We start from the raw sequence: 13,261 nt of genomic DNA, 5'->3' as shown, positions 1-13,261 counted from the left end.
GAGTAGGCCTGGGTGTCATGGTGATCTAGGGAAGGCTCCTTTCTGGAGCTGGTCTCAGTTTACCCCTGTTGAAATGGGGCTATAACTATTACCACCTGCCATCTCATCTGCCCTTACCCAGCCTAGCTGGTAGGAAAGATGGATGTAGTGAGGATCCCAATAGCTCTTAGGGTCCTGAAAGCCCTTCCTCTTCACCTCCAGGGCTTGTTAGGAGCAAGCGAGGTGTGTAATGCAGGCCAGCCCTTCACCAGCCATACACATGTTGATCTAGAGTTGCAGTAACCCCTGGTCGCCACAAGCCATGCTGCAGCCTCTGGCCCATTTGCCCTCACAGGCTCTTCGACTATCGGGGACGCCTGTCACCCGTTCCAGTGCCCAGGGCTGTCCCTGTGAAGCGACCCCGGGTCACAGTCCCTTTGGTCCGACGTGTCAAAACCACCATACCTGTCAAGCTCTTTGCCCGCTCCACAGCCATCACCACCAGCTCAGCCAAGATCAAATGTGAGTGACTTATCTTCTTCCTAGATAATTTTATTTTGTCATTAGCAAAATAATAGAATTACATTTTTTTACATTGGAAAATAGATAAAGGAACAAATCTCCCACAGTTCTGCAGCTCTAATACAACCAAGTGAGTATTTTTGTGCATTTCTAAGAGGAAAAGGCTGACATTTGAGGAGGGGCTTGGGTTGGGCACAGAATCCAGTGCTGTGACATGGAGCCCAGTGAGGAAATGGTGTCATCTTCTAGTAAGGACAGGTCTATACAAGCCCGCTACTCCATATTCACTCTGGTGTGCACACACTGTGGTCAGGCACCCAGGAAATCTGATATATGACACCCACATTTACACACCTTGAAAGACAGACATACCACCCTGTATCACAAGCAAAGACACATGCTTGTGCAGGTGCACACATAGGTGCACACCACACACCTGCATTCTTATCCAGCCCCAGTCCCTTTCAGCATTGAGAGGTCGGGGGAAAGATCCATGTTCAGAAGGGTGGGGCTGGTCACTGTAGCAATGGCTTTTAGAAAGTTTCAGGGGAAGCCACAGGCAGCTCTGCCTTTTCCCTGGCCAGAAAAAAGCCCTGGACAAGGACAGTTTCTGCCACTGGCCTGTCTTCCTACTTGACAGAATGGGGCTAGGGTCTTATGTTAGTATTGAGCTCCCAGCCTCCAGGTGACAGCCCTGTACTCCCTCCACTCCCAGTAAAGAGCAGTGAACTGCAGACCATCAAGACAGAGCTGACGCAGATCAAGTCTAACATCGACGCCCTGCTGGGCCGCTTGGAACAGATTGCCGAGGAGCAGAAAGCCAACCCAGGTCAGCTTCCAACGGTCCTTAACGGTCCTTGCCCAGTTCCAATAACGAGCAGCCCGGGGCAAAGTGTGGGGAGGACAGTACCTGGGGCACAGAGGGCCTGTGGCCTCTAATCCCACTTGGGGCCACTGTTCTGAGACCTAACTTCCGCTAAGATGTTGCCCGGGGCAGCTGCACCAGGCTGAGTTTTGTTCCCCTCTTCCCCACTGCTTCCCCTTCAGATGGCAAGAAGAAGGGTGACAGTGGCAGTGGCAGTGGCGGCGGCGGCGGCAGTAGTGGTGGTAGCAGCCGGCCACCAGCCCCCCAAGAGGACACAGCTTCTGAGGCAGGCACGCCCCAGGGAGAAGCACAGGCTCGAGATGACGGCGATGAGGAAGGGCTGCTGACACACAGCGAGGAAGAGCTGGTGAGGGCACAGGCGGAGGGGCTGGGACCGGGCTTTGCACTCCTAGTCACAGGAGGGTAGCAGAGGAAGGATGAATCCCTGAGCTGGTTCCTTCTTCCCAGGGGTTCTAGTCCTGTAAGGAAGAGGGGAAATGAGCAGGGAGTAGCTGCCTGTTTCTGCCACCAGTCAGAAGTTCCATGAGGGCTGAGACAGACCTCTTCTGAGCCCAGGGCCTGTTCTAGACCTGGTTTTCCACATGGGTTGGAGAAGGGAAGAGTCAGGGGCTCAGGGAGCACACATCGTCTGCAGAGTTTCAGGGAGCAGGACTGGGATTGCCTGGGGAAGCCACAGGAAAGTAGGTATCCATTATTCCATGTCAGGATTTTCTAAAAGCCATTGTCGCCTGAGCATGAAACAGATTGTGTCGTGAGGTAACGAGCTTCCTGTCTGTTACTGGAATTATTCACAGTGGGGCTGGGAAGCCATTTGGCAAGAAGCTTGTATTAAGTGGGAAGGTAGACCAGATTCTGAGTCTCTAAGTTATCTGTTGTATGCTTACTACTCGCTTATCTAGCAGACATTCACTGAGCACCAGGCCCTGGAGTCTACCCTTTCTAACTTCATTCAACCTTAACAACAGCCCTGCACTGTGCAAAGTGTTACTTTTCCCACATTTTACCCCATGAGGAAACTGAGGCTCAGAGGAATTCAGTAGCTTGCTTAGGACCATATAACTGATAAGGCTCAAGCCAGGATTGGAGCCCAGACTTCTTCACTGTGTCTGGAACTTTCTCCTTTTTATCACTGCTGGGTTCTGGTATGAGGACAGATGGGCTCATGGCCACGACACTTAAGCGGTCCTCCTCATGCCCAGCTGATGCTTCAACTTACTCTTTTGGGCGTAGTCGTCTTTATAAAGGCTTAGATGCCCCCAAAGATAGAGAGCTCACCAACCAGTCTGCTGGGCTTTTAGCCCGCTCTAGTCTGAGAAGGTCTTTCTATGCAGACACATGCCTCCTGTCGTGCCCAGAACTTCCTTGAATAGTCCCTTCTCCCTGAGACCACCCTGTTGGAACCCCAAGCCAGCCTTGTTTAGACTGGCCTCAGTCATTCCCCTTGGCTGTCCCTCCCGCTTTTTGAGTGTGGTCTCCAAATGTGCTCTTGGCCTCAGGGCAGGACTTGGAGCTTACAGTGAGTGATGTGTGGTCTCTTGTTGCCTCCTCCCTATCAGGAGCACAGCCAAGACACAGATGCGGAGGAAGGGGCCTTGCAGTAAGCAGGTATGGGGGTCCTGATGGGCAGTGGGTGAAGTGAAGTGGAGGGCATGTCATGAAATGGATTTGGCAGGATAGTGCTGTGCCCAGCAGTGATGGCCCCTTTGTCCCCAGGCATCTTGCCATGCCCTTTTGTGGTGGGGGCTTGGGCTATGGGAGCAGGAGCTATGGATGGACTAGCCAAGCCCTCCGAGCAGGAGCTCCCTCGGCACACTGAGCCGTGATGCCCATCTCCACTCTTGAGGGGCTCTGAGTCTGGTGGAGGAAGACAAACCATTATGACCCAGTATGAGCAGGATGATGGGCTAGAGAACTAGGGGGTCAAAAAGGTGTGTGGTGGAAGAGGTGAGGTGTAGCTGAACCTGTTCAGGATTGAGGGAGAAGCATGTGAGGAAACAACACCCTTTGCAGAGGCACAGAGCTTTGGCAGTCCTTGGGAAAGGCCCAGGAGCCTCCTGTGGCTGCAGTCCCAGCTCTGCATACCAAGGAGACGGAATTGCTCATCATCAGAGAGTGAGATTGTGCCAGGCTTAGGGACTGGGACTTGATCCTGTTGGCAGGAAATTCCCAGTGTGCCAGGCGCTGCCCCACAGATTGTGAGTATGCTGATGTAACAGATGTGGAAACAGGCACTGAAGGAGGCAGGGAGGTACCACATATTGCACAAGATCCCAAGATGGTATTTGGTGGAGCCTAGATTTGTGGTATGTGTGGCCTCAAAGCCCATTCTGGCCAGTGTTCACCCCCCTGCTCTGCCCCACCCTGAAGAAAGCCAGGCCACACCAGCTCTGCCAACTCTGCCCCATTCCTTTGGGGGCCATGTTCAGATTAAGAAAGGCTTGGGTGGAGGAAAGCCTCAAACAGAGGTGTCTTTTCACATGACACATTCATGCTGTGAGATGCTCTACCGGCAGGGGCTTCCCATACAGTTAAGTGTAGGAAATTCTGCATATGCAGTCTTTACTTTTGGAGCTTCTTGGTTTGTTTTACCAGGAATACTAAGCTTTACCTTGTTAAACCAGTTTGCAGGTGAAGTACGGGGGCTCAGATAGGAAATGGAGGCTCAGAGAGAGGGAGAGATTTGGCCAACAGTACATGACCAGAAAATTGTGAGGCCAGAGCCAGAGGGCAGGCATGTGCATCTGCAAATAGCAAACACTGTTCTGTCCTGTCTTCTTCCCAACCCGTTATCAAGAGCCACAGGGGACTTTTCCTCTCAGCCTTAGTCTCTCCTTTGTCTCTTTCTCAGCCTGACAGGAGTGATGGCTACCGGCAGGACAAGGGCGTGCGCTGTACCAGACCTCAGGCTGGGCACCTACCCCTGGATGCCACCCCAGCAGGTCCCAGAGGAGAGTTGGCAGCAGGCACCCCACGCATCCCACATCCTCTGCAGGTGGAGTTCTCGGCCTCCCCTCCTTATGTACCCTCCCTGCTGTCACTGCCCAGGCCAGAGGGCAGAGCACCGAGGTTTCCCCACACTCTGCCTCCCCTCCCCAGGACATTCCCAAGCTTGGGGTTTTTCTATAGGTTTGGAGAGGGGGGGCCACAGGGAGGGGACCCTGACAATAAAGAGATTGGATCCCAACTTGCTCTGAGATGGGATGGTTTTTTTTTTCATGAAGGTATGCTGGCCCTCCAGCCCAACCAGAAAGCAGATCTGCTGCTGCTGCTTCTGTTCCCTCCTTCATGCTTACCTTCCAGGGACCATTGTCTGGGGTGCCTATACTGATTTCACTCACACACACACACACACACACAAAATCTTAATTTCCGCAGCTAAAATGGGGGTAGAGATGGTCCAGTGGGGTTGTTGGAGGAAGGTTAGATGTGTCAGTGTTCATGAGAGCACCTTGGTGGCTGAAGTGCCCAGTGATTGTGACCTACTTGGTCAGGCAGTTGTAGGTCCTCAGCTTCCAAATCTGGGCTTTCCCAACTCTAACATGATTCTGGAACCTGCTGTTTTTTCCCTCTTTTCTGTCCTGGTTTAGAACACTTTTTTCACTCAGCCTTCCTTGTCTCAACAGCCTCCCAGTCTCCAGCTTTTCCTGCACAGTTTCCCACCGGCCATGACAGTGTCATTTCTGAGTTGTGCACCTTCCCTGCATAAAACCCTTTTCTGACTGACTTTTCACCGTCAGGAAAAACCAGCTTCTGGGGTTTTGATCCTGCCTGCCCTGGCCTCCCCTGTTCTTCTGTTACACCTGTCTTTCCTGCCCCCCAACACAAACCTTACACTGCAGCCATGCAGAACAAGTCCTTTATCCTCATAGGCAGCAAAGAATAGAGCCCCACTCCAGTTAACCTCACGCAGCAGGAGGTTGACATCAGAATGTATGTGGCCTCTCTGCACCTGTCTGGGGCCACCTGTCTAGACATTTGCTTTGTTCTCTAATTGGCCAGGTTCCTTCAAACTTCCACTTCTGTCCTAACCTTACCATCCCCCACTCCCGTCTTTTATTCCCCACCACAAATGGACCAATTTCTCCACATTCAAGTTCCCAAGAGAGAATCAGCTGCCACAGCAGATTTTTTTTAAGTCACTCCTAAGTTACAAGTACCTTCTCTGGCCCAGTGAACTGGGTGTACAGGTGTGGTTACTGTGGCTGGTCTTATTGGTGTGGGGCTGTGGATGGCTAGGCACCCACAGACATAGTTCGCTGCAAGCCCGGCACATGCTCTTGATGCTACTTTCTCCACCTGGGAAGTAGTCACTTATCATTAAGCTGTTGTTGTAGTGTCACCAGCTCTGAGAAGTCTCCCTGACCAGCCTGCTCCTCTTCAAGAATTGTTCATTCTCCCCTCTGGGCAGCCTTCCTCAACACAGGAAATTCAGTTCCATCATCAGAAAGGGGTTTGGGATCTTTTCCTCCATCCTTACGTGTCCTCGAAGTCTGCAGACATGCTGGAATCCTTATTGAAAATCCCCAGTTTCAAACCAACAGTTCTACACGTAGCCTCCACCAAACCTCCCCCTGGGCTTTTGGCTCCAGGTTTTGGTGGAGGATGGAGGCTGGGCTTGGGATGATGCTCAGGCTCCCCTGAGTATGGTAACCTCCAGGGATGGCTTTATTGTCTCGTGTTTCCCTTCCCAGGCAGCCCTCCTCCCTGCCATTGGCAGGCCAGCTGTCTGAAGCCCTAGTGTGGCTCTGCGTTTCCAAGCTATGCAAGGAGCCTGACTAGCCAGCAGCAAGGCAGCCAGAGTTCTGGACTCACAGCTGAGCCAAATGCCCCCATCCCTGCTTGGCCATTGCCTCTTAATATGATTTGAAGCAATATTTCTGCCTCTTGGGGGCTTCAGCTGCCCAGTGGGATCACAGCCCCACATGTCTGCAGGAAAGCAAGGGGAGAAAGGATGGAGGCTGAGGCCTTTAGTCTGAGATTCAGACCTGGGATAAAAAATAGCCCCTTGGAACTGGGCTGGGCCCTGGCCCAGCTTGGTAAAAACAAAAGACTTCAGTCTGAAGAGATGAAGATGGTGTCCTGAGGAAGGTACTTGGTCCACAGGGAGTGGCCTATGCCCCCTGAAGAGCCCTCAGTGGAACACACTCCTTCAATTCTTAAACCGACAGTCTTTGCTTTCCAGAAGGCCAGAGCCCAGCTCTAGCAGAACTGCTTGCATAAGTAGGCAGGTAGGTGTTCGTGTCCCCACTTATACAAGGTGATGAACCACTACCCTGAACTGGAGGTTGGGTAAAGTCTAAAGGGGTTTTGGAGCCTGATGAACCCCACACTGAGGGCTGACACTGTTCCTGTGTCTTCAGAGCTTAGTGCTATGTGCCCATTGCACGGTAATAACATTTCCAGACTCTACAAACTCACTACTCAGTAATACTTGGCTGAGGCACTGTTCAGAGCCGGGAGGACAGGTAGAGAGCAGCAGGGGCGATGGGCTTCCATAGTATGTCAGACTTCAAGGGCCCTGAGAAGAGCAAGGAATTCCAGGGCAGGAAACATCTCCCCAACCCAGAGGCTCTGCCTAACCACCCTGGCACCAGAACATGTCTTGGACAGTGAGAATGGGATCCCCATCCTGGCACCCAAGAAAATCACCTGAACTACTTCAGCCCCCAGGAAAGCTCACAGTTGGACCCTTGAATGGGATGTTCATATCCAGAAAACCCTGCATACATATGCCTGCCCTCCCCATGTCTGGGGCCAGGAAAGTCATCTCTCATTCCATTACGCAATGGTTTTCATTTTTCTGTCCAACTGAAAACCAAAATGTTTTCAAGATCTGAAACCTCATTTATGATCCTAGCAGCCATCGTGAAGGAATATCTCAGCCAGTGAGTGGTTTTACTGGATTGTGCTAAAACTTTCCCTGCTGTACTGCTGCAATAAGGTTTGTGCCCCTGGGTGTCTTTTTCCTTGCCAGGTCTCATTTTTCTCATCTTTATGAGGGGTTGACCTAGATCAGGGATAGTATGGCCTTATATCAGTTATTAATTGTAAAACAACCACCCTGAAATACAGTACCTTTCATAAACATTTATTAACTTCAGATTCTGTGGCTTGGCAATTTGGACTGTGCCTTCTTATCTGGGCTCTCATGTGGCTGAAGTGAGCTGGCAGATCGGCTGGGGATTGATGTGTCCCAGATAACCTCACCCACTTGTCAAGTGATTGGCTGGGCAACTGAGTCACATGTTCCCAGCATCTAGCAGGCAGGACGGAAGCCCTGATACGCAAATGCTCTTTAAGCTCCTGCTTCTGTCATGTTTGTAAGGTTCCATCATTGGCCAGAGCAAGTCTGGCTAAGCCCAAATTCTGCTTAATTTGAAGAACTTCAAAAATATGGCCATAATTTGTTTTTGTTTTTTTAAAGATTTTATTGGGGAATTGGGGGAGGGGAACAGACAAGTTGCTGTCGTTTTGTTCTTCAGTCTAATTGTGGAGGACTTCGCTCACTGGCCCATGTTGGTATTATCATTACGCTCTTCCCAGGTGAGGCAGATTGGTCGCCGGCCTCTGAACAGCCGCTCACGGTGGCTCTTGGCAGCTCACATTGGCTGCCGGCCACTCACAGTAGCTTATGGCAGCCCACTGTAGCAGGGGCTGCAGCCTACGCTGTCGCCGGCAACTCACGGCAGCCCAACTCCAGGTCGAGGTGTTGTTCACCATCTTAGCTGTAGAGGGCAGTGTCACTGGTCCTCGTGGGATCCGAACTGGGGCCCTGCTGCTCAGAGCTTGCGTCCCAAGCCAGCTCTTAACCAACACGCCACTTGGCCGACCCCATAATTTGTTTTTAATCTATCTCAGGCCTCATTTCACTTGTTGCTTCAGAACATTTAGTAGCAGCTATTGGAGCACTTTGAGGATTTGGAACAGTTTTTAGACTATTAGGAAATAGTAACATGATAGTTTGGTCTTTTTTTTTTTTTTTTTATTGGTAAGGAATTGAAGTGTGGGTATGTGTCAGGTGTTAGCCAACAATGGCCAGGTCAAGTTCTGTCCCATAAGGACATTATCTACTATGCTGATACCACAGAAATACAGACGTTAGAGCAGGGCCAAAGCTTCTGAGAGGTGTCCTGGGTTTGAATCCCACTTGGGCCATTGATTAACTTCGGGTAAATCAAAATCCTTTCACCTGTGGCCACATTCTTCATAATAAAATTAACCCATAACAATAGTAAACCTGAATATGTGCTATGTAAAAGGCACTTTTTACACTTATTTAATTTCACAACCACCCTTTAGGTGGATGTAGTGTAAACTTTTGGTTACAAGTTATAAATAAACTCAAACTTCCTTAAGAAGGAGGAAATTTAGTTTTATAAATTGAAAAGTCCAGGGCCTGAGGGTGGAGGCGGAGCAGGAAGAATCCCCAAAAGGGAAATACGAGTTCTTTTGATGAAAGAAAGGAGGCTTGGACTGACAGAAACATGTCTTCATTGTGCCCATTTTATAGATTTTACAAATATAGAGGTTCTAAAACATGGCCTCATCAATGAGTGGTGTCTATATCCTCTCCCATTTATCTGGACTCTGATCAATATAACACAGTGATGGTGATGCTATCTCAGTCTCTCAGTCCTGTTCTTAAAAACTAACAGTATCCACTTCTGTCTTGGGACCTAGCCACCACGCTGTGAAGCCCAGGCCACATGGAGTGGCCATGTGTGCATGTTCCAGCTGACAGCCAGAATCAACTGGCAGACATGAGTGAGGAAGCCTTCAAGATGACTTTAGCCCAGCCACTGTCTGTGAGAACTGAGTAAGAACTTCTTTGCTGACCCCCATCAAAGCCAGCACCAGGAAGGATAATAATCAAATGATTGTTATAAGCCACTAAGTTTTGGAGTGATTTATTATATATCAATAGAACACAAACTGAGACTCAAAGATGTTACATAGCTTGCTGTACTTTAGGGAGACTGGGTTAAGAGTACAGACTTTGTGTTGAACTCAGTTCCTTTCCAGACTTGGTTGTGTGACCTTAGGCAAGTCACTTAACCTCTCTGAGCCTCATCTTCCTCACCCGAAAACCAGAAAAGAGCACATCCTTATATAACAGTACTTAATAAATGAGAGCACTTATCATTACCTAATCCAGATTCAGGTAATTTTTATCTTAAAAATAACAGACCATAGTTTCCTCTTTTTTTCCTACTTATTTTTATACTCACCTTGTTCCAAAATGCATTTCAGACAGCTTACAAAGACAAAGTCAATAGACTACTATAAAAATGAGGCAAAAGATAGTAGCAAGCAGGCCTTTTTGTTGGCATTCTGATGTCTGAGTTATTGCAGTCAAGAGCAGTGTGTTGGTCCAGTCACTAGGCCCGTGGAGCAAGCCCAGCTGGCTCTCCTGCTTGTAGGAATGAACGGACACCTCCTGACTGTGAGTGGGCTCCTAGTCCACACATACCCCTCCTTGCACCTCCTATGGGAGCCCAGATGATTAGGGTGCTCCTCCACCAAGCTGCAGTAGCCGAGTCTTGTTTCGGCAAGTGCATGGATTTGGCTTTTCTGGGTACATAGAACAGAAACTGATAGGGTTACCCGTTCTCACTGTCTGACCTGGACATCATTTCTTCCCCACCCTCCAGTCCCTTGTTAACAATAAGCCCCCTTACCCTTCAAACCTCACCTTTAGTGTCTCTACCCGCTGCACACCCCAATGTCCAGTTCTCTGGGAACTGCCTAAAGCCAGACTGTCTCATCCTTGCCCATAAGGGTTTTCAAAAGAAATATGTGACTTGGTCAACTAAATAATTATGGAGCAAAAGCAAATAATTCAATGTAGCATCTACTTTTGTGTTCTCAATTATATTCCACCCCTGCAGCATTAGACTATAGAAAGAGGGATATAACATACTATATATGTGTACAAAGGTCGGGCAATTAGGTTTGTGAACTTGTTGCAACAATGTTGCTAACCTTTTTTGATATCAGAGGGATTATTCATTAAGAATTTGTATCACCTGGACAAACAGTTAAGCAAGTTTACTATTTGGAAGTGCTGGAAAGGCTACGTGAAAAAGTTAGACAACCTGAACTTTTTGCCAAAAATTCATGGCTCTTGTATCACTACAATGCACCAGCTCACAAGGCACTGTCTGTGAGGAAGTTTTTAGCCAGTAAGCAAATAACTGTATTGGAACACCCTCCCTACTCACGATCTGGCCCCCAATGACTTCTTTCTTTACGCAAAGATAAAGAAAATATTCAAAGGAAGACATTTTGATGACATCAAGGGTAATACGACGACAGCTCTGATGGCCATTCCAGAAAGAGTTCCAAAATTGCTCTGAAGGGTGAGACTAGGTGCTGGTGTCGGTGCATAGCTTCCCAAGGGGAGTACTTCGAAGGTGACCATAGTGATATTCAGCAATAAGGTATGGAGCACTTTTTCTAGGATGAGTTCGCAAACTTAATTGTCAGACCTTGTATATATGTTCTCATTTCCTGGGTGCTCTGCTAAATTCTTTAACACAGATGGCATTATCTTATTTAACCGTCACAACAATCACACAGAGTTGGAGATACTCATGTTACAGATTAGGAAATGGTGACTTTGGCTAAGATCATGTCACTTGGAAGAGGTGGAGGGAGGATGCAAACCTGGGCAGTCCCTCCCTCAGTTGAACCCTGCCCTATCCAGCCCCCAGTCTGTTTTTCTTCATGAAATCTCCCACCTTGAGTCTCCATTTCCTCATCTGTAAAATGGGGATAATAGTATACCTACCTCAAAGGGTTGCTGTGCAGATTCAATGAGTTAATATATGAATGAGCACCTAAAACGGCCTAGCACAAAGCAGAGACTTGAATGGTGCTAGCCACTTATGTAAACGATTACTTAAGAACAGCCCAGGTTCTGGGTCACACACGAGGCCTATGTCATAGTGCACTGGTATAACTGGGACTGAAAAATGAAGCAGTCATAATGCTGAGGCCAAAGTAGTTGATACTGAAGCTGTTGCCCAGTATATTAGTTTGGCCAATTTCCCATGTAATGTTTTGGCTTTGATTTGGTTTCTGGCTCATTTAAAAGCTCATGAAAATCTGTAGCTGATGAATATAATTTCACAAGATGCTCATTAAAATGTGTTTTAATATGAAGAATACCCATTAATACTTATCTCTTAGAACAGCTGGTCCTCCAGTGGCTTCAAATGTATTAATAAAACAGACACCAGACTTAAATCAAGGGGCAGTCATTAAAAGAGCTCAGGGAAGGCTAGAAAGGACAGGAGCAATGGCAGCCACAGGGGACTCAGCAGGTGTTTGGTTCTTTCTTTTCTCGAGCACCACCATCAATTTGACAAAGGTCCATGCGCTATGCCTCTTGCAAATCCTTGAGTGAGTTTAATGTGCCTACTGCCAAGGGTGGCAGAGTTTATCAGGATTACTGTGAGACAGGCAGCCATCCCAAGAGCAGTCTTTACTAGGAAGTCAGTAAACCCACCATCATAAAAATGACTATGGGTCCTGAGAACTTATAGTTTCCAAAATTTGTATATTTGGCAGGGCCACCCTTAGGGAAAAGGGATATGCTTACAAGTACTACCAGCCATAAAGTCTGTTGCCCTTTGACCCTGACAATTCAGCCTAAGGGAACTATGTAACAAGGAAAATAGTTCCATGTGCCAGGGCAGGCCTAGATTAAACTCTTTATATACACTATCTCACCATCTTTGAGATAGGCATTTTCCCATTTTATAGATGAGGAAGAGGAAGGAAGATTGTCACTCCAAGCTGTTCATCTTCTAAATGAAAAAAAATACATCCTGTAAAGCCCAACATCTAATAAAAACACACTGCCAAATCTAATGTTCTGTTCAAATGTGAAACCTTAGGATTGCCAGGGCAAAACATCTGGATAGGGAAGGCCCAGGTTAGAGGTGGGGCTCCACAAAGCACTGCAGAGCTTCTTCCAAGCTGTCCAGTGCAGCATTTTCCCCAAACATGTAACCTACAAGATGTTTGGGGGCAAAGGGAGCTACAAGTTAGCTTACTCCATGCTCCTTTTAAAGAAAAGTTAGACTGGAACACCTACAGCTTGCTAGGCACTGCTTGCTCTTGGCCCTGGGGATACATCAGTGAACAAAACTGTTCTCAGAGCTGATATGTGGGGCGATATTTTACATGCAGCGGGCAGGGACCCCTGAAGTGGGGTGTGCCGCGAAGATATCTTAGGACAAGCTTAAGCTTTTCTGTAGGTGGAGTTGGGGTGGATATGGAGTTGAGGATTTTCCAAAGACTTGAGATAATTGCATGTTTATGTGCTCATGAAAATGCACATCACATACTAGACTGGCAGTCATGGAACCTGTTTGTCTAGGCTCTTTAGTTTCTTTACCATAGAAACCCTTTGCATAATTAGGAATATTTCCCAACATTGTTTCCTAAGACTGAAGGAAGAGTGGCCTGGTTGCCCCCTCCTCACAACTGACTGTGATCAGAAACCCTCAAATGCGTTTGCTGTCACTCCATGGAAGGCTCCTTTCAGCTGAGCTGTGGTTAGAGGCAGTAGAGAAGAGAGGCTGATGCTACTGTGGGTAACCTAGGGCAACCCACCATTTTGAATGGGTTCAGTATAGTCGATCAGGTTTTTAACTAAACAATACTTGAATTGGACTATCTTGAATGGTCTGAAACAGTTCAGAGACTATTTTGAGAATGAAGTTAAAAATGGGTTGAAATTGCCAACACACCTGTGTGCCAATGTCAAACTGTCAAGTCCCGTGTCTTCTAAGGAGTTCCACTCAAGTAAAGAACAAAACACATACATACACACAAAAGCAATGGAGTACTAATTACACAAGAGGC

At 48.1% G+C, this 13,261-nt stretch overlaps 1 protein-coding gene across 6 annotated transcripts in view; it reads left to right on the top strand.

The window, feature by feature from the left end:
* The window catches only part of RALY (RALY heterogeneous nuclear ribonucleoprotein), an 87,366-nt gene extending 82,791 nt beyond the window's left edge, over positions 1-4,575 (top strand). For 5 of the 6 annotated variants that reach the window (XM_019655285.1, XM_019655280.1, XM_019655286.1 and 2 more), the window contains 5 exons: positions 335-501; positions 1,217-1,330; positions 1,549-1,733; positions 2,944-2,992; positions 4,236-4,575. In XM_019655285.1, the coding sequence (XP_019510830.1) occupies positions 335-501; positions 1,217-1,330; positions 1,549-1,733; positions 2,944-2,988 (511 nt within the window). In that variant the 3' untranslated portion in view covers positions 2,989-2,992; positions 4,236-4,575. The remainder of the gene's footprint in view (positions 1-334; positions 502-1,216; positions 1,331-1,548; positions 1,734-2,943; positions 2,993-4,235) is intronic. The other variant, XM_019655282.1, reaches the window with a different exon arrangement.
* The last annotated feature ends 8,686 nt before the right edge of the window (positions 4,576-13,261 follow it).

The sequence above is a fragment of the Hipposideros armiger genome, unplaced genomic scaffold (genome assembly GCF_001890085.2).
Source record: "Hipposideros armiger isolate ML-2016 unplaced genomic scaffold, ASM189008v1 scaffold_238, whole genome shotgun sequence".
Lineage (NCBI taxonomy): Eukaryota > Metazoa > Chordata > Mammalia > Chiroptera > Hipposideridae > Hipposideros > Hipposideros armiger.
Note: the sequence above shows the minus strand (reverse complement) of the source record. Positions and strands in the feature narration are given on the sequence as shown.